The 22423-nt window shown below is 36.9% G+C and overlaps 1 protein-coding gene across 1 annotated transcript in view; it reads right to left on the bottom strand.

The window, feature by feature from the left end:
- Positions 1–22423, bottom strand: part of LOC138743523 (sorbin and SH3 domain-containing protein 2-like) — a 49778-nt gene that overhangs the window by 3948 nt on the left and 23407 nt on the right. Inside the window, exons 7-12 of the mRNA XM_069899016.1 lie at positions 19999–20045; positions 18340–18454; positions 17064–17165; positions 12471–12674; positions 4271–4320; positions 975–1108 (exon numbers count right to left, since the gene is read on the bottom strand). Coding sequence (XP_069755117.1) covers positions 1027–1108; positions 4271–4320; positions 12471–12674; positions 17064–17165; positions 18340–18454; positions 19999–20045 — 600 coding nt within the window. The 3' untranslated portion in view covers positions 975–1026. The remainder of the gene's footprint in view (positions 1–974; positions 1109–4270; positions 4321–12470; positions 12675–17063; positions 17166–18339; positions 18455–19998; positions 20046–22423) is intronic.

The raw sequence follows: 22423 nt of genomic DNA, 5'->3' as shown, positions 1-22423 counted from the left end.
GGGAGGGGATACTTGAAGACCACACGTACAGTTCCACAACAATTGGCTCCAATCTATATGTTTGGCACTCAAATATTGATATATATTTAGCATCTCCAGACAAGTACATCATGATATTTAGTAAGCAGGATAAAAAGGTACATGTTAAAGGCAGATTAAACTGTCATTCATTAATTGTTTAGCACCCATTCAATAACTGTTTGTACCCTTTCTTCATAACTACTTTGGTGCAATAATTATCACCATATAATGACTGTTAAAAACCTGAATTAAAGCAAGAACATGCAGAGTAAATATGCCTCTTTTATTGCTGAATCTATCGGACTTAAAGAAGTGACATTTATAGAATTGAGAAAGTAGTCTTCATTTAGGGAACGGAGACATTTTGTTCCCATTTTCAAAATATTACAACAATTTAATTGTTTACATTTTCATCCTTGCAGACAATAAAGGGATCATGCAAGAAAACGTTGATTATGTTAAAGTGTTAGTCTTGCTAACATCACCACACTCTTTGAATGAATTAAGAAACATGAATAGGATCCATTTATCAATCTGAGCCATTTAAAGTGTATAATATATTCCGATGCAGAAAGCCAAAGACCATTTAGTTCATGGGTTGGCTACAACCAAACTCTGAAATTTCAAATTCCTATGCATACTTTTTTTCCTAGGCTATAGATTGCAGTCAAGAAAATACAACACTTGGGATTTGGGCCACATCTGGACATCAAAGTGGTGCTCTTTAGGACTTTGTGAAGGAAATGGGTTGCTTGTCCAAGAAGGAAGCCTGAGGGTTGGTGTCCAGGGATTGGGACCTATTATAGAATGGACAGAGATGAAGGCCTGGGTGGATGAGGGAGGCTAGGAAGTCAGATCTAAGAGCTCATGGTAGAATGGCTCAGTTGAATGGTGGAGGCTGATGGGGAGAAAGGGAGAATATTAAAGTTTTAAAAATATTAAAAATTACCTACCTGGGTCAGGTAACCAGTAAAGACCCTAAAGAATGTGACATACGTATAATATTCACAATAGTAACATTCCCAAGTACCATTCATCATCGCACAACAGCAACAATATCTCCTTGTCTGAGCTTGAGTCCATCACCCTTGTGGGGAGCAAAGGAATATAAAACCAAATATCTGTAAATAATGTGAATTTTATCACTTTTTTCTGGCTCTGCTCTGCATTTCATTTAGGATACACAGAAAGTGTTTCTTTTATCATTCATCAATCTGTACAATCCTCTAGCTGCAAACAATACACAAAAAAAACTGCAAGGTTTTTGATAGTTTTAGGATACAACAACATTCTTAGAGGCATGTGGAAGAGTATGAATGTGTTAAAAAGAAAGACAAGCTGCTGAAGGAACTCAGGGGTTGAGTGGGTCTTGTGCCTATAAATTTGAGTAATTCTTCTTCTTTCTTGAGAATAAATGCTATGCAGCCTGCTCTGCTTTACCACACAAGGCTGAACACACATCCTGTCCCTCTGTGGCTTAAGCATTACAGCAGTAAGAGGCTGCAATTACGAAGCATTTTTAAAACAGCAAAATATTCCAGGGTATGTCACAAGTATACTATCAGAAACAACTTTACATCAAGCTCCACAAGGCAGGGATCAAAAGATTGTTCAGAGAAGTATTTTCTGTGGAGAGGAGAGAGGATCAGGGAATGAATTGGATGAAGAGGATGTGGTCACTGAAGTTAGATGAAATATTGGGAGCGATAAAGAGGCAGAAAGTGGAAATGGATTGTAGGATTGGAGGAGGAAGGAGATGTATGCCTGCAATGACGTTTTAACAATAAAACACTGCTTAAAAGGGATCCAAAGTCAGTCAGAAATTATAGATGTTTGGGGATTGACAGGGTGGACTAATAGCAACGAGATTTCCCAAAAGGGGGATAACCTGCAGAAAGATGACGAGGAATGTTTTGGAATAGATACTTTTGTGTCTTGATTAATGAAAGATCAGGGGTTGTACATGTGCATCAAAATTAGCACCAGTATCATAATAAGTGAAAACACAAGAACGTTGTAGGAACTTAGCACATCATATCTTGAAGCAGATTTCAGGCCTTTACTCCTAGAGACTCGTTGAAACCTGCTGAATTCTTACAGCAATCCTGTGTTTTTACTACAATCATAACATCTGCAGACTTTTGTGTTTCACACCAGTGAAATTGTAATGGAGCTTTATCCTGATATTTGTCCCAATGAATATATATATTTTAAAAATTTCTTCCTGGTGATAGTGCAATTTATTATACTTTGGAGCTGCTATATTTTATCTGGAACCCTTCGGGGACAGTGTGTTCCGAATTTCATATTTTTTCTGGATTTTGCCAAGCCAGATTTAAACCCATCCGAATTGTGCTGCCGTATCTACCCCCATCCCCTTCTAATCGCGCTGCCGTTTCTCCCCCGGTTGCCTGCCCAACTCGTGCTACCAGTCTCCCCCCCTTGCCCGCCCGACTCGCGCTACCAGTCTCCCCTCCCCCTAGCCCGCCTAACTCGCGCTACCAGTCTCCCCCCCTCGCCCGCCCGACTCGAGCTACCAGTCTCCCCATCCTCGGCCATCCGACTCGCGCTGCCGGTTTCTCGCCCACCCAATTCGCGCTGCTGTCTCTCTCTTTCTCTCTCCCCAGTTGCCGGATTTTGGAGCCTTCCGAATTTTAGATGTCCGGATAAAGGATTGTGTACCTGTATTAACCAAAACTTGATCACAGTGAAGAATAACAAATATCTACAAAGTATAGTTGTTGCTGTAATAAACACTGCTAATTTATTTATGGTTAAACTGCACAGGGATAGTTATTCTTCACTGTCAGTACTTAACTCCCAACCAATATCACAATTTTCTGGTATTTACCAAAATCCCTGTGCAGTTTAACCATAAATAAATTAGCAGTGATAATTACACCAACAACTATACTTTGTAGATGAAATTAAAACAGACTGAAACACAAGAAATAGAAAATTCTTGCCATGGCAGGCAGCGTCTATGCAAGGAGAAACACATTCAGTATTTCATGTTGTTGACTTTTAGTCACATTACCTTAAGGATATGAATGATATTTTGTTTCTTTCAATTGGATTGTTGGGACACAGGAGAAATTAATTTTATCAATGGAAAATTAAATGCATCTCAGCAACTGAAGTCCTTAAAAATCAGTTGCAAATATAATTAACAGGATATTTGTGAGAAAATATAACAGCTCTCTAATTTAATAGGATTACAGATACACAATATTATCAGCAGTAGGACATAGATATAGCTTGTTTCCTTGTTCCAATAAATTCAGCGGCAGCTCATTAAGCTATCCAACTGATTGTTGATTTACCTCTCCGATTTATGTATGCACATTATTCTCAATCAATATGGGTTTCCACGATGAGCTAGCTTTCTTCAATATCCCTGAGGCAGTTGTAAATTTATTAGCTACTGTAAATTATCTGTCACTATAGGAGAACAGCAAATGGGAGTGTGTAAAAGAATGAGAGTGAGAGAGAGACAGAGACAGAGACAGAGAGAGAGAGAGAGAGAGAGAGAGAGAGAGAGAGAGAGAGAGAGAGAGAATCAATCTATCTTTGGGAGGTGATTGGCCAAAGAATTATCTTCTCTCTACACTTTTAAGGTAGTCCAAAAATCATCAGTTTATACAATCATCTGTCCTAACATCTCTACACTTAGTTTGATAATGTTGTAATGGTATGCCACATTAAAGATGCTTTATAAACATCATTTGTTATTATTATTGTTATTGCACTGTGCTGTTTCCTGATCACACTGATTGAAATGTACTTTCAAGTTGAGACTTCATGCCAAATTTTGGCTATTATGATCTGAATATCAGGAGACAGTTCACACTACTTAAAAGTTAGATCCTTGTACCTGCTCGGTTTTTGAAAGAAACAAGATATGCAAGATAGTTGATTTTATCTTCTTACCAAAGAGGCACAGCTATGATATATTATATATTGAAGAGAAGTATACCCTAGCATCTTCCTGGAAAAGGCATGTCATAACCTGGTAAATCTGTATGCTTTATCAATGCCAGGTGTTATGCATGACATAACATTTTTTTTCAACTTTCTTTTCTTCTTCCACACAATTATTTGAAGCATGGAACAAATTAGGTGTTTTGTAAAGCAGCATTGCTTTCACCAACACAGAAGAAGAGGTAGGTAAGAATTCTTGTTCGCTAAGAATTGTTCAGTGGATATGAAGCACATTTATTTTTTAAAAAAGAGGAAATTAAATACTTACATTTGTTCACCAGACTCATTGTTCTCATAACTCAGTCTTCTTGGATGACGCTACAGAAAAGAAAAAAAAACAAATGCTTGAAAACTATGTATAGGGCAGGATAAAACAAGCAGTGAGTAATTTTAATTTGAAACAACATTTCTCTCAACAAAACTTGTGTTTTCATCTTTGTGATTTACTGATAATTTTTTTTTTTAAATGACTCAATATATCCGCAGTTGTCAGGCCCATTGTGGGAAACATTTGTGTACCTATCAACACGTCTCAAGATCTCAGTGAGGGATTGTTGGTTTTCAAGAATCCAAAAAAATATTTTAAATTCTCTGTCAAAATGAATGCCATTCTGCAACAACAGAATTTATTTGCATTTGAGCTCAGCAAAGTCCTCACCAATTTTCAGCATGTTGAAACTCTTCCTTTTATGCATTTGCATCAAGTCTCAAGTGAAAGCAAATGGTTGGGATTCCAGGTCATCAAGGTGAAATGAGAAATGAGTAAAAGAACTGCCATTTTATATTCGAGAAAAAAATGTCTACTGAATTATTGCATCATTTAACATTTAGAATGGAAAATATTTGCATTTTTATTTGTGTCAAAATCTTTGCTGGAATTCAAGTGCTCCTACAGAGGGAGCCCAATGAAGGTATTCAACCTCCCTCAGTTGAAGTGACATCAGCAGTTCCTCTCAAGTGATGGTTTGAATACAAATTGATGTTTGCAGAGATATTCTTACTCAGTATGAAGACAGCATCTGTTGCAGCCTTTCACTGTCCAAATTGACACGTTCCTGCAACATGTTCTATTTGTACATTATATTTACCATTAAGTTCAGGAGCTAAATGCTTACGTAACACCTACTACCTGTTACTTTCCCTTTTGCATATAAAACAAGTATAGTTATTTCACTTTAAATTGTTTGTAACAGTAAAACATTTACTCCTGAGAAGGTAAGTTATACCTGCCTTGTACAACAGTGTGGAAAAAAAATGATCTGCCTTGCATGCTAAAGCATTAATACACAGTCACTGGCACATTAAAACTATTACCACTGCAAAGAGATAAAGAAAAATAAGTACTATATTGGCTTCATGTGACTGATTACATGGAATACAGAACAGTCCAGCACAGAAACAAGCACTTCAGCACACAATGTCTGTGATCCTCAGAAAGCTCTATAAAATGCAATTACCATGGCTTGCAAGTTCTTTATTACAGTCTGTTGTCTTTATTAATTAGAATAAATCCCCTCCCACAACATCAAGTTTTATGTCTGTGAAAGATTATAACAGTAGCTATTTTCATAAACACATAAAATTATGAGAGGCATTGAGTGGGTAGTCAGAGTCATTATCCATATACTAGAGGGAATAGTTTTAAAATGAAAGCGGGAAAATTCAAAGAAGATTTATGAGGCAAGTTTGAGACTCAGAAGCCCCTTTTACATTTGCATCCCACTAATTCACTGTCCTGGGATAGGAATGGTGTTTTGTTGTTCACACTTGACCACGCTTAACTGGGACACTGCACACGTTCACACTTGCGAGGAGCCATCACCGACCGGGGTTAGGACTGTTTTACCTTATGTGATGTCATGAAGCAGCTTTCCCACGCTGTTTAAAAATGGTCTGCTATTGCTATTTGTTCCCCTCTGTCTCTCCTTTATTTTAATCTTTTCTTCCTTCACATTCCTGCACTCACACAAACACTTGGGTCATTTCTATCCCAGAATGTAATTGCCCATTCTACACTTGCCTGATTGCCACACCAGCATCTGAAGATGCCAGGGATTGTACTGGGGTCGAGGCAGTCTATCCCCTTTATAAGATGATGTCATCTCATGCTGGCATTAACAAGATTTTTGTTTTCACACTAAACCCTTTTTAGGCCAATTAGCCATTAATTAATGGGACCACTTGCAAGTGTGAATGGGGCTAGAGAGTGGTAATTGTTTGAATTTGTTGCCAAGGGAAGTTGTGGAAGCTGTTACAGGTAAGTTTTGCAAAAGAGAAATGACAACAAAGTTATTTCCTAGCATCAAGCAAGCCTCCAAAGTAATTTCATTTTTTTTCCAATGAAATTAGTTTCAGAGCAGTATATAATGCATTTGTGCAACTATATGGACACCACAACCTACTGATAAATTTCTAGAGAAGATTTAAAAAAAATCTCATTTGGGTTTCTGAATTGTTATATGTTATGCCACAAAATATAAATAGTTCACTGAAGAGCTAGCATCATCTTTGGAGTTGTGAGCATTCTTTCTCTGCAGAACATTATTTTAGCTCTTATTTTAATCTGTTGTTAAAGAGATTAGCTGGTAAAGTAAATATTCAAATGTGTGTTCTACAAAACAATTAGAAATTGGCTTCTTTATATTTGCTGTTTACGGTCATCTATCATTTACCTGAGCATTTTCCTGATATAACTTGATTGAACTGTGCCTTGACCTCACTTTGGAATTGAATTTAAAATATTTCTTTATTGTGTCAATGACTGAACAGAATGCCAAATAGAACCTAATTGTGACAAATTTACTTAACAACTAGATTGTGCAACAATAACATTTAATTATGGAGGACTGGAGTGTTAGAAAAGTTACGATTTTGAGGTTCACATTCCAGTAATAGTTCCAGGCTAAGAATTAGTTTTAGTCCTATTTAAACCAAGTAACTCTGAGTTTGAAATTGTTTTTTGTTATCACACTCAGCACTATAAAGTGGCATTTGAATTGTATCATGATCTCTGAGGAAGGCTGCTATGTTTCTCTCATTCTGGTTCACTGCAGTTAGGACAGGAAGCATAGGTGCTCCTTATCATGTTGAAAACCATGAAGATCCCTTTGGCTCATTGACATTCTCCTCCTTCTGGCAGTTGCTCCTCTTCTGCACTCTCTATGTCATCTGACTCCAGCTCTGAAAGTAGCCGCATGAGGCCACCCACGTCTGCAAATAATATTAGCAAGGCAATTGACAATGGTGCAATTTGAGTACAATCTTTGTCGGTGCAAAGTGAATGTTCCAGAGTTTGATGTTCCTTGCTTGTCTTGAGGTGAAGCAATAGAATGAAATAATGAATCAGCTGCAAGGGCAGCACATATTTGGTGGAAATGTGCAAATGCATTTAGTCTGCTTAGTTGTCCTTTCAAATTCGCATATTAACACACTATGCACCGGACATAGTATTTCAACAAGTTCAGCTGTCATTATGCAATTGAGCACATAACCATTTGTTAGTACAACTCTATATAAAATGTGTTAACTGACAGTTTGATTCATTGCCAACTCAAAGGCTGGTCTCAATATGCAGTAAGAACAAACACCAATCTTAAACATACACAGTTATTAACTGAATCGTTCACAGCATATGTGTCAACGTTGAAACAGTGAAATTGATGAGATGCTTCACTTATTTACTCTGATAATTTTCAACACGTGGGAGGAAAACTTGCCTTTCCTCCATGCTATATTATTTTCAATAACTACAAATGTAAAGTGATTAGAAGGGTAAAATGCTCGTGGCAGCTGGTTAATCAGGTGTTAGGACCTGTTTATATCTTCAGGTGAAATTGTAGATAACTGATTTTGAATTTCCAAAATGTATAACAGTTTTAGAACAATTTGTTCTCTCCAGTCATTCTCTTTGTTGGAGGAATTTTTAGAGATAATCTACCATCAATGCACTGGAAATAAATTAAACCTATAAAAACCTTTCCCACAAAACTAATGCAATCAGAACAACCCTGAAAGAATGTTCTTTATTGCCTAAAATTGCCATGTATTTGCTCTTAGTGATCTCTTGTGCTGTTCTGTGAAACAGTTGCTTAAATCAGTTTGAAAATAAACTGCTTTGAAATTGCTTTACTCCTGTTCCCCTTTGCCCCCACCTGATCAACACTCAAGTCACCCATTACTCTCCAGCTACCTGCATTTTATAATATTAAGAATTTATTGTGCAAAGGTATAATACTTAGTGCTTCATATTAGAAGGCATTTTAAAAAATACTTCTCTGATTTTCCCTCCATTTATTCAATCTGTTTCTGGTTGGGGGAGTTTGGAATTCCTCTTATCTAGTACTAAGTAACATGTCTGTTCTAAGACCTCATACATTTTAGATGCCTTATAAAGACAGAATTGAACTCAAAGAGAATTTAAAGTTATCGGTACATCATTCTAATTCCATATCATCCAGTTATGTTACATCATTAGAGCAAGGAAAAAAAAAAGATGAAAAAGACTTCTTGGTTCGATTCTGTTACTTTTCAGCTGCCTGGTTCTACATAAATGTTTACAGATGTGAAAATGACTTTGCTCTCTTTATTCCCAGGAAATGGTTGATAGTGAACACAATCTATTGTTCAATTAAGTAAAGTTTCAAACTTACCCCAATTTTGAATAGATACATTTAACAGAAAGGCAGTAGATACATGGACGAGGTGGGCCGAAGAATCTGTTTCTGTGCTGTTTTACTTACAAATATTAAAATGATTATCCTCAGCTCAAAATATGTTTTTATACTAGTTAAATATAAATTTGAACAAGGAATTGTAAAATGTCATGTTGTTAGATTTCAGACCATGGTTTTGGCAGAATATATGTTAAAGTAATAAATTAATTTCAAAGAAGATGATAGTTACATTTTAGCTAAGTGGTGATAGCTGCTTCAATCCAGGTTATGGAGAAAAATGAAATTCACCAAAAAGTGCCATTTGGCTTCCACATGTGAATATTTCAAATTGACTCTTTATATCTGTGCTCATCAGTAGCTGCCGATAGAGTCCAGATCTGATTGGGACTTCAATAGGCAAATGCTTGGACACATTGGGTCAGAGATAGAAAAGAAATTCTTTAGAAAAATGCATACATTTTCCCACAATTTAATAAGGAAGCCAGATATAAATAGAAAATGCACACTTTAAATTAGAGCTTCCTAAGCTAAGACAGCACTCAAGTCAGAACAATGCATTAAACACAGAAAAAAATCAAACTCCAATTATCTGAAATCAGATTCTCTGAAATCCTCATTTGCCTGCGGCAGCGCAGATGTCAGGCTCCCAGCATCAGCGGGGACCTTGAGCTCTCGAGCATTAGTGTGGCCCTCAGACTCCCAGGCAGGAGTGCAGACCTTGGGCTCCCGGCAGGAGCGGAGCCTTGGTGGGGAGGGGTCAGTAATTGGCTGTGGCCAGCATTTTTTTTGGTGACAACTAAACATTATTTGAATGCTTAAAAAGCCTTCCCTTGTTGTTTGTTGTTTAAACACTGTTACAAGTGATTTGCTGTTAATGGGTTGCTTTTAAAAGATAATAACTTATCTGAAAAAATGTTTATCTGACATAGGCCCGGTCCCAACCATTTTGGATAATGAGTTTTACTGTACTTTATTATTTAATATGTAATTATGAAATAGATTGAGAGCACTTTTATTCATTCGTTTTTGGAGTGTAAAGTAAGTTGATTTATAAATTATCGCATCTCACCAGTATGTCTAACTTTTCAAATACAGTATTCCCCGACTTACGATCATAATTGGAACCAAAGGATTGGCTGTATCTTTAAATGGATGTAAGTCAGAATTTTGTCCGTGCACGTAGAGTACCGAAGTCTTAAAGCAAACTTTGTAATCAAATCTTATTTTTGACAAATCATAACAGGGATACAGGGCATGTAAGAGCCAAAATGTGTACTTACTTTATTAGTTGGGGTCCCTGGGTCCATAGGCTGGGCACAGCCATCTTAATTCCTGCGCACATGCGCGAATCTTCAGTTGGTGCATGTGTGTTGGGCTCACATACTAGAGTTCGGTTGGCGGATGCACAAGAATTAAGCACTCTGACAATATTGAATTCGCGCCCTTAACTCTCCTGCATGTGCCAGCCAAACTCCAATATGCGAGCCCAGCAGGATTGCGCCAACCGAAGACTTGTCCATGCGCACAGGAATCAAGATGGCCACCCCTAGCCTGTGGACCCCGGAACACCAACTAATGAAGTAAGTACACACAATTTGTCTCTTACATACCCTGTAATTCCTGCTATGGGTTGCTAAATACAACATAAACTGCATAAATTTTATATTAAAAAAAAATTGGTCATAGGTATGGATGGATGTAAGTCACGTAGATCGCAAGTTGGGGAGTGCCTATATTGGAGAATAGAAAGGTAAATATTAGGTCTCACAGTATCTAATGGAGGTAAAGATAAATGACCAACATTTTTGGGTCTGAGCCCTTCTTCATGTATAAATAAAAAGGAGACTGAATTTAAAGGCTGGGGAGAAGGAAAGAATAGGCACAGGGAGGAATACAGACCAGTAGACAAAAGGTGTTAATTGGATATGAATATGGATGGAACACAGGAGAGAGGATAGATGAGAATTGATTGGGGAGGAGGGTGTTTTGACTCTTTGAAAGCAGAGCTAGGAGAAAGAAGACAAAGGGAAAAGAGAGAGAGTGAGAGACAGAGCTAGAGGAAAGGAGACATAGGGAAAGCTGGAGGGTGGATGTGTGTGGGGAACAAAAACCGGAGAAGTCTATTATAATGTCTGTTGGAGTGTGTCCAGGTGGAATATGAGATGTTGTTTCTCTAGTTTGCTGCTGGTCTCAGCCTGGCTGTGCCTGAGACTATGGACAGAAATGTTGGCAGGTGAATGGGGTGGGAAATTGAAATGGGTGGCCACTGGGAGATCTCTAGCATTTTTGCTGACAGAGCTAAGGAGCTCAATTAAACAATCTCCCAGTTTGCATCCAGTCCCTCCGATGTAGAGGAGACAACGGGAGCACCGGGCACAGTAGATGATCTGTGTAGATTCACAACTGAGGTGTTGTTTCTCTGGGAAGGATGTTTTGGGGACCCAAATGGTGGTCAGTTAGGTAATGAGGGTGCAAGTGGAGCATCTCCTGCATTCACAGGGGTAGGTACCACGGGGCAATTGGTGGGAAGTGAGGAGTGGATGAAGAAGTCATGGAGGGAGTGGTCCCTGGAGAAGGGAGCTATGCCTGTAGGAAGTGGTGAAAATGGCAGAGGATGATATGTTGAATATGGAAGCAGGAGAGGAAGTAGGTGAGGACAAGGGGAATTCTGACCTTGTTACACATAGTGGCGGAAGGGACCAGGGCAGATGTGGGGGCAATGGAAGATTTATGGGTGAGGGTCGAGTTGGTGGTAAAGTGAAAGCACATTTTTGAAGGAGGACATCTGAACTTTATTATTTCCAGCCTCATTAATATTTCAATGAGAATAATAATGGGCAATAAAGGCAAAATGAATTCGTTATTTACTTTTACTATTGTAGAATTATTGCCAGATTTACAAATCCATTTTTCAAAAGGTAACTAAGTAATTAAAAGAAGTAATTTATGTTCATATTTTAATGATGCCATCAGCACATACAGATTTTTGACACCATGTTACAAATCTGTATCTTCATAATGTCATAAAAGTAGTCAAATGGTCTTTGATAATGTAAACTGTCACAAATCATAAGGGTTGAATGGGTTTTGTCACCCAAGATCCAGCTATTCACATACTATTTTCTTTGTAGGATGGCAACTGCAATGAAATCTCAAGTTCAATTGCATCTAGGTAGTTGAAAGGGGTTAGTAATTCTGTGGGAATCATGTAGTAAATAGGGGATGAGTGGGACAATATAGGAAATGGGTCCCATCAAGCACTATCCAGTCCTAGGGTTATAACCTCTATTAGTTTAAAGCATTAAGGGACCTTAATTCCAGGAAACAACCTTAAACCTTTTCTAAACTCTTTCTAATGCATGTAGATACCTCCTAAAATAAGGAAGGAGACCAGCTGGTTCTTTTGTGAATCTGGCAGTATACAACATTAAGGGTGGCACCGTTAGCGTAGCAGTTAGCACAACACCTTTACAGCACCAGTGATCGGGACTGGGGTTCAAATCCTGCATTGTCTATAAGGAGTCCATTCTCCCCATGTCTTTTTGGGTTTTCCCCAGGGGCCCCCGGTTCCTCCCACTACTGGAAATGTACCAGGGGTGTAGGTTAATTGGGTGTAAATTGGGTGGCACCAATTCATGGGCCAAAATAGCCTGTTGTTGTGCTGTATATCTAAATGTATAAAATAATTATAACTAATGAATGATTATGTTATCAGTTTGGAAGGAAACACTGGCACATCATTTGAAAAACTGGTATCCATGACATCAAACAAAATCATCCCTTGTACCATCTTACCTGATGTAAGGACCTCTGGGAAGTCATTTCAATTTTCAAATCACTTACATATGCTCTCAGTTCTTGCTGGCAGATAAGATCATCTGGAGGTTTTCCAATGATTTCAACATATGTGACAGGAAATATCCCTTTACGATTTGTCCCAGGGTATTTTCCTTCATACCAGTTCTCATCAATTCTCTGAAGCAAAATTACTGTCTGATTCTGAAATAAAGTCAGAGCATGGACCAATGTAGCTGTCCAGATTAACAGGCAATGCCACATTTTACTGTTGACCTCAAATTCATGACATGCTAAATCATATTTGCATACAGATGACATACTGGGGTTACAGTGAAATACAAAAGGAACATTTTAATTGTATTTGTTGTGGCACAAAGTCTTCACAACCACAATTTGCCTTAACATGTCTCAATTCAGACTCAACTTTCAGTGTTAATTTAATATAACCCTATTTCAATTTGAATTCATGACTGACTCATAAGGACTCATGATTTAATGAGTCAAGCTGTGTTCCATCATGGTGAGAATTATGGATTTGTGGCAGGACACATCCTCATGGCGAACTGGCCCCACTTGTATCGCTACGTGGTGGGGCGGCCATGGGGAAATGGCATCGTCAGAGGTTTCTCTCTGATTCCAGCATCCCTTCCAGCGCGCACCCTGGGCAACGATTATGACGTCACAATGCACCAGGTGACTGAGCTCATGCTGCCCTTAAAGGGGCACACTGAATTTGAATAAAAAAGTTGTTAACTACCTTAAGTGTGGCAGCAGTGATTTCCTTCAGCTCCTGCAAGCGCCACAGATTAAACATACAAATGATATTAGTCTGAAAGGTTGACTTTTTTCTTACCTCATGGATGCTACCTGATCTGTTGAGTTACTCTGGCATTTCTTTATGTTTTAAAATTTGATTAATAGCATCTGACTTTTTTTTTGTGTGAAACATTTTTAATGTATTGTTCCATCGAGATAATGGTTTATTTTCCTGTCACTTACTACTCCCTCCAGAAAAGAAAGAAATGAAGATTGCTGTGTGGGAATGCTGTTGAGTTAGAGAATCATAGAATTATACAACTTGGAACCACGACCTTTGTGGCAGCTTTGGTTGGATGCAAGGTGGATGACTCCACACGATCTTTTGTGTACTTTAGCTAATAAAGTACAGTTGTTTTAAAATAAACATCATGGACAGAAGAGAAAATAAAAACTGGGAAGCAATAGGGGGAGGGGGTTTCTCTCTGAATGGAGAGGGTAGTGGATGGGGAGACAGAAGAAAGGAGACAGATCGGGATGGAGAGAAAATCAGGAGAGGGGCCTAATACACACTGGAGAAGTCGATATTAATGCTATCTGGTCGAAGAGTATCCAGATGGAAGTTTAGGTGTTGTTCCTCCAATTTGCAGGTGGTCTCAGTTTGGCAATGTTTTTCAAACAAAAAATTATATTTCATCTCACATCTCAGTTTCCAGTGCTCCAGAGAAAACAATCCAATGCATGCCACAAGTCAACACAGGCAAGGCTCCTCAACTGATCCTCCATGTTATTAACCGTTTTGGTGCTACCTCATGCACCCATGATGAGTTCATTGTCCATCTTTCCTTTATAGCTAATATCCTTTTGTACAGACAATATCCTAGCAAACCTCTTCTCAACCCTCTCCAAAGCCTACTTATCCTTTGCAATGTCAAACAGGACTGCAGACCGCACTCCAGATGTAGCCTAACTCAAGTTTATACAGCTGCAAAATGTCTTGTAAACTTTTATACTCAATGTCCTGACAGACTTCAGCCAAATTTGGTGCAAATACATTAATGTGTGAATTTTATTTTTGTATTTCTGTTTTATACCTAATACAGATAAGTAAGTCCAATTTTTAGGCAAGGGAATCGAGTCAGGAAAATTTAGTTGGTACAGAAATCAGATAGGATCTTGAAGAATGACAGGGCATTCTTGAGGGGCACTTTGGCCTACTCTTCCCTGCTAATTTTTATTAAAAGGCTGTTATTTTATTAAAACTGCAGGTTTGCCAATGATGTTTAATTTTCCCATCCAAACTTTGTGGTTTTATATGTTCTTTGTTATCACATAGATGAGCTGAGTGACAGCCCACTGAATTTCTGGAAAATCACTCAATTTCCTATGCTTCGTTTTTGCTAATAGAAATATTAATATTCAAACTTGGGTCTTCAATAGATTTCTAATTTTCCGAGGATTGCTTCAATAAATATGCTGCAACAAAGCTTCTCCATTGCAAATGCGAAGATGCTGGAAAATACTGGAAGGTTCACTGATAATTTCTACAGTTGGGTATGAAGTAGATTGGACAATTGAGAAACCATAATTACTAATATTCTTTAGGAGCAAGTAAATTATACCAAAATTGAAACAATATAAAGGAGTAACAGAAATGCTAACATTGAAGATTTTAGTATTTGACCTGCCTTTTATGGACTCACAGAAGTAGCTAAGTATCCCAGACCAATGGCTACCTCTCTTAGGAACAGCCTTTTTGTTTCAGTGAAATAAAGTGTGGCTTGAATACAATGAAATGCAGTTGATTTAAAAAAAAGTGAAAATTGACATTTGGTAACAGCGTTTTGATGCAGCCCTGAAATATGGAATTGTGCATGGGAAACCAATGTTAATTGAAGACAAAGGTCACCTGTGGGCCAGACTGGAAAAAGGTGGCAGATTTCCTTCCCTGAAGGAATTAGTGACCTAGTAGTTTTTTTATTTGCAGTCATCTGATAGCTTTAAGGTCACCTTTTACTGATTCCGGATTTTTAAAAAGTTATATAAAAGTCATGGTGTAATTTAAAGTTACACTTTCTATTATATTTGTTCAGTAACATAAGTAGGCTTTCATAGTTTAAGATATTTGAAATGTAAAGTTTTTCAAGGAGGAATAAGCTATAATTTTCTGAAGAACTTCTCTGCTCTGCATTTACTTTTTGAAAGCAGGTAAATTCGTTTTTAAATATATCATGAAAACAGGTAAATAAGGACAAGAGTAGACAATTTTCTTTAATTTTCCCATCCAAACTTTGTGGTTTTATATGTTCTGGCTTTTGGTCCATAAAAACCCCATTAAAACCATTCATGCTGAGCTGAAAACACAAAAATGCTGGATGAACTCAACAGTTTTCACAGTGTCAATAGTAGGTAAATATATATAATGTAAATTTCAATGAGATATCCATGGGTACCTTCGTAGGTCCTGGCTATCCCTTCCTTTTTGTGGCTATGAAGAGCAATGCATGCCACAAGTCAACACAGGCAAGGCTCCTCAACTGATCCTCCATGTTATTAACCGTTTTGATGCTACCTCATGCACCCATGATGAGTTCATTGTCTTTAAATTCACATGGTCCATCTTGAGCAACACTCACCCAATCTCAATCTTTCTGTGTCTCTATCATAGGAGACAAACATTTGCCAAATATTTTCCAGAAACCTACCAACTCCCACAGCTACCTTGCCTATACCTCTTCAAATCCTGTCATCGGCAAAGATTCCATTCTTTTCTCACCATTCCTCCATCTCCATTGCATCTTCTCCCAGGACAATGTCTTCCATGAGAGATCAACATATACTTTCTACTTCTCCAGAAAAATATCGCTTCCCCTCTACTACTGTCAACTCAGGTCTCACTTGCATATCCTCAATTTCCTGCACATTGTCCAAGCTCCCTCTGTCCCAATGCACAGCAATGGCAGGATTCTCCTTGTCCTCACCTACCACTAGCCTCTACATCTAATATACCATCCTCCACCATTTACACCACCTATTACATGATTCCACCACCAGACCCATCTTCCCCTCTCCTCTCATTTCCATTTTCCACAGGGACTAACCCTTCAGTGACTCCCTCATCATCTTATTCCTTTCCACCAATTGCCCCCTTGGCACCTACCCACTGTGAATGCAAAAACTGCTTATACATGTGACCACACTTCCCAGAGACACTGACCCATTTTGGTTTTCTCTACATCAGAGATATTGGATTCAGCACCTTAATTCAGCACCTTCTCTCTATAGATCACATGAGTGGGTTTCTCCCAGTGGCCAAACATTTCAATTCCACAGCCCATTCCCATGCCGACATCTGAAAATGGACTCATGAGCTGCCAGACTGTGACCACCTGCAAATTGGAGGAACAACACCTCATATTCCATCTGCATACCTTCCAGCCAGATGTCATTAACATAGACTTCCGTTTCTGTTAACAACCCCACCCCCCCCATCATCTATCCTTATTTCTCCTTTTCTCTCACTCTCTCTTTCTTTGCTCCCCCATTCATAGACCCATCCTTCCCTGATAAATTCTCACCTTTCCTCTCCTGTCCTCCTCTCATGTCCATTTATTCCTTTTGTCTGTTGGCCTTTCTTTCCTTCTCCCCCAGCCTGCTATTCTTCATGCCTTGATGAAGGGCTCAGGCTTGAAACATTGATTTCTATTTTTAACTCTTATGGATGGTGCGTGACCTGCTGAGTTCCTCCATCATATTTATGTTTTTACTGCAATCTCAGCTCCCACAGACTTTCATCTTTCATTTGCTAAGGTGAGATCAATAAGATTACTTTACCTTTTCAAGTGGCAACTCTATGTTCGTCAAAGCAGTAAATCTGAATTTTGCAATTGCTATTTCATCAATTGTATCTTTGTGTGGTTGAAGATCAGATATGGGCTGAAAAAAAAATTCAAATCAAGAAGTTTACACTTCAATTTTACATTTTTATAGTGGAATGATTCAATTAAATGGTAAATATATCTATATTTGCCTGACATTTATTAATCCAATTCAAAGTGGTACATCGTGTTCACATGCCCTAAGATAAATTGGGTAGTATTTTTCTAATGTTAACCCTATTTGTGACAGACACAAATCTGAAATTGATACATTGACACATATGGTTTGGCTTTGTTCATCCTTAGAAAATTATTGGAAAGAAAATTTTAATATCTTTTCAGCTATACTCCAGGTGGAGCTACAGGCCAATCCAATAACTGCTCTTTTGGGGTTATTGAACCAGACGTACCGAGTTTTTTCTGCACCTGTTCAATGGGTTGTGGCCTTCTCTACATTGTTGGCTAGAAGAACCATCCAATTCAAATAGAAAAACTCTAGACCTCCAACAATGTTTCAATGGGTTTCTCATATTATGGCTTGTCTAAGTTTAGAAGAAATTAGACATCATGAATTTGATTCTTTGGTGAATTTTGAAGACACATGGCGACCTTTTATGACTTATTTTCATATGATGTAAATGTTTCTAATGTGATTAGGTGTATTTACTCTTCCAGATGAGATATAGTATTAGCTTTGTTTTTTTTTGATTTACAGAATATGTAACTCTCAGGATAAGCTTTTTTGTTCATTTTTTTCTTTTTTTTTCATTAGAGTAGATTTGGTGGGTTTTTTTATACAATGCTTTTGATGCTATTTAAAAAAAAAACAATTCACCCATTGCAGTGGCGGGGGGGTGGGGGGAGGGGAAACAAAGTTTACACTGTTTGAAGATTTATCATTATGTATATATATATATATATATATATATATAGGCCAGTGGAATCACAGTGAACAGACAACATAGCCACAAAAGGCATTTTTAGAGTGAATCAAATGGATTTACTCTTCATCACCATCACAACCTTTTAAAAGCCTGAATTACACACTCTACATGTGGTGATGTCATCATGCACTGATGACATATGGCTGGTTTGATGCCTTCTGGGAGTTCTAGAGCTGCCACACATGTACATATGCAATATTATATTTTCAATTTCATTCCCCTTTCTTCACTGTATTGTATTTCTTTTTAAAAACTAATAAAAAAAATTTTTTTTTAGAATTGTCTTACCTCAACGTAGCAAACTGGGAGCAAACCACTCTTTCCATTGCATTCGCCTTCATACCAGTTGTCATCCCTCAGTCTGTGGATGAAGACAATGTCTCCTTTTTTGACAGGCAATTCTCTGCAGAGATATTATTAAGTTTCATTTGGTCATGCAACTGAACTTTGAACATTATTAAGTTACCACATCAAAAGAATCTAAAAACTTGTAGATGGGTTTGCCAGTAATAATAACAGATTAAGACCATTTTAAAGCACCCTCTGTGATGTGAAAAGCTGATGTGCCAGTTATGAATGCTTGTAAGGATTACATCCAAATAAAAAAAAAACAATTTGGTAACTCTTATTTTAGATGTAAAATGAGTGGTGCATAAAAAAGGATTCTTATGTGGGAGATACTTGTCCTGCAACATCAGGCTGAAGAGCCTGAAGCTATTTGGCTATCTCACAGAAAGATATTTTCTTTCATTATACATTAGATTTGAACAAAGGTCATGGAAAGTAAAGCTGCGGAATAATTGATCTTTGAAAAAAATGCCGATCCTTTATACTTGGGATTGAAAACAGTTGATTTTTCAAATATTTTACGTTTCTCAGCAATTTCTGCTGCACTAATTAGAACAATTAGAATCAAAGAAAACTCTTCATTTTAGTAGATATAAAGAATAACATATTTTTATTATTCACGTCTTGGCTGGGTTAAATTATGCTAATCAAATGCATTTTATGATTTTTGGATTGTAATTTACATTTCTTACTTACATGCTAATTATATGTGGTAGATGAACATCAATTCATAACTTTCAATATTCTGACAGTGACAATCTTTTTGTCTTCTGGCAATTCTTGCTCGTGGCTTCTCTGAGACTCCATTATTTACTAATAATATTTATTTTAAATATATGTACAATAAAACCCCTGCTATCCAGAATTCAAGAAAACAGCAGCCTCAAGGAACCAGCCAAAACAAATTGTGGAAAATAAACTGGTAAAAAATCCAGAAGCTTAAAACTAGTGCCCCTTGCCATTAATTTACCAATCACATAACACGCAATTGCACTTATTTGGCTTCTATCAATTCTAAGGGGGCTGGATACCAGGAATTTTGCTGTACGTAGATACTGTTCTTGTCTGTATGTGTTATCTCTGTCTATGTGTGTTTTTGCAGTTTTGCACTGTGGATCAAAGAACTTTATTTTGTTAGTTTGTATTGGTGCAATAGGATGATAAATAAACTTGAACAGAATTGACCATGAATGGGAACTTGCACATTAAATCTCCAACAACAAAATTAGGAGCAAATTGTTTATAGATGCAGTGAAAAGTAAATCCAGTTTTATATTAAAAATCATTTTATTAGATATGTAAATTATTTTTAAGACAAAACTTATTTTAGGAGTAATAAATATAAGGCAGTTATCGATTAATAACAAAATATAAATTTTATGTATAAAATATTTTTAGATGATCACTTCCACAGACTTACATAATCTTGTTACCTTTGCTCAAAATATATTATAATATTGATTGGAAAAGGAAAGATATAGATTTAAAGTTTACTGTTTTCTTTCATAGCTTGATGAATGCCAGAAAATCTGTTTCTCCCTACAAAAAAATAATTAAATCATTATATGGAAGAAGTAAATTAGATATATTAAAACTTACTTTGATGTTTGACCTTGAAAGTCATATTTCACTCTTACAAACCATCTCTGAAATAATAAAATTCAAAGATTAGAAACTCCATGATTATTTGGCATAAATATGAACATGTGCCTGAACCAAGCAAAAGAGCAAATGGTTAATTGTCTCTTCACAGACAGTTATTATGAGCAAAATCATAGTTCCATCATATTTTTCATGGTCATTTGAGTGTGGTGAATGGCATGGGGATTAAGGCAAATTAGCTCCTCCATTTTCCAGCTGTTGGGAAGTGAGAAAGTGATTCAAGAGGTGTTTGCAATGCCTCTCATTTCACTCCTATTGCTTTCTTAAAGGGTTTTTCAATGGGCATTCATTCATTAATTGAAAGGGCGTCACATCTCCATTACACACTTAATATAGAATGCTAAGTAATATGCCCTGAAAATTTAGCAACTTGAACAGGTTAACCTTGTCATTTTTAAATCGTTATGCTTTGTGCCCCTTCTTGTTCTGTGAAATAGAAACAATGTGGTTTGTAATCACATAGCAACTTTCACAATCTTAGAATGCCCTAAAATGCTTTCCAGTCAATTGTGTCTTTGAAATGAAGCAATGTGACAGCCAATTTATACATATAGAAATCCTGCAAGTATCAATTTAGTTAAACCCAATTAATTTATTTTTAGCCCAATTGATTGAATGATATTGGTCTGTACATTTTGGAATTGAGAATTTCAATTCTGAAAAAGCTGTTTAATAATGATGTGAAACATGGCACATTTGCAAGTACAACACTCTATCAGAGGTGAGTTAACTCCACATAAGAGGAACAAAGACGATGTTTTTTTTTTCCCCCCTCAGTTCTACAGGAAGAACTTCCTGCTGTCCAATGTAATGTAGCTGACCTGGAATGTGATGTTAGAAAGAGGGGAAGGTTTGAGAAGGACATGGTGAATTATTGGATGATGTTATTAATGGCCTGCAAGAGGAGCCAAAGAAAGAATATTAAAAAGGTCACAGAGGTTATCATGCATAAGTAAAAATGTCTCTTCATAATTGACATCAACAATTTGTCTGAGGGAATTAAATGTCATGTTTTCACATTTGCTGATAATACAAAACTGGATCAGATTGTGAATATGGAGGAGAATATCTAAAGTGTTCCGATTAGGAATTGGCAACAGTGTGGCAGATGGTGGAAAGATGAAATTGTTAATTTTGATGGCCACAACAAAAAAATGATGAGAGACCAAGTAGGGTTGGTGTTGAAAGGGCCCTGGGTATATTTGTGCTCATGTTGCCATTAACCAACATGCAGCTGCTGCAAGCAATTAACAGAGCAAATAGTAAGTTAGCTGTTTTTTAAGAGAGGATTTGAATATCAAAAGATTTATTACTAATATGTATATAAAATTGCAAAGGACTATGCAGAAAAAGGATCTATTTAAATCTAAATTGAGATGAAAGATAATTAAATATACAAATTCAAGAAGTATGGTCAAAATTATGTTATGAAAGTGTAACTAATACAATTAATGTTAAATGGAATTAATTCAATTGCTTTGATCAATTTTTTTAGATGTAATAAAGAAGTAGGAACTTTTCTCCATGCAGTCTGGCAATGTGAAAAAGTAGGAAACTTTTGGGAAGATGGATTTTATTGCTATGACCTCATCTACAGCATCCACCACCCCCACTCCAACCCTCCTTAGTTAATTTAAGGTTCAAGATCATTATGTAAATCTGAAATTTAACTAATTAAGAGGTTATATGATTATCAGGCAGGCTTTCTTGTCTTTATTGGACGAGTTATGAAGATGCAAGGTTGGAAAAATCCCAAAATATTTTTATTAGGAGATATTTTTGATTTGAAATTAGACATTTATCAGAAAAAGTTTCTAAATCTAGCAATAGCAAAGAATTGTATAGCTGTAACGTGGAAATTAGACAATAATGTGGGGTTGAAAAGATGGCAAATGGAATTACTAAACTGTATACCATTAGAGAAAATAACATATAATTTACAGAATCAACCAGAAAAATTTGATAAGATTTGGAAACCATGGATGGATTTTATTGCTATGACCTCATCTACAGCATCCACGACCCCACTCCAACCCTCCTTAGTTAATTTAAGGTTCAAGATCATTATGTAAATCTGAAATTTAACTAATTAAGAGGTTATATGATTATCAGGCAGGCTTTCTTGTCTTTTCTTCTATCTTTCCTACTTTTTTGGGAAGGCAGGGGGAAGGTAATGGGTAGAAAATATGAAATTATGTATTCTTTTGTACTTGTATTGATGCAAATGAAAAATAAAATTTACCAAAAAAAGGATTAAGAAAGACTTGTTGCCTTGGTGTGATAGCATGTATAATATTGAGGATAGTTTTGATTTTTTTTAAATCAAGGAAAGGTGTAAATGCTACTGAAGGAGGGCAGCAAA

The sequence above is a fragment of the Narcine bancroftii genome, chromosome 9 (genome assembly GCF_036971445.1).
Source record: "Narcine bancroftii isolate sNarBan1 chromosome 9, sNarBan1.hap1, whole genome shotgun sequence".
In the NCBI taxonomy this organism is placed as follows: domain Eukaryota; kingdom Metazoa; phylum Chordata; class Chondrichthyes; order Torpediniformes; family Narcinidae; genus Narcine; species Narcine bancroftii.
This window is presented reverse-complemented; position numbering and strand designations above follow the sequence as displayed.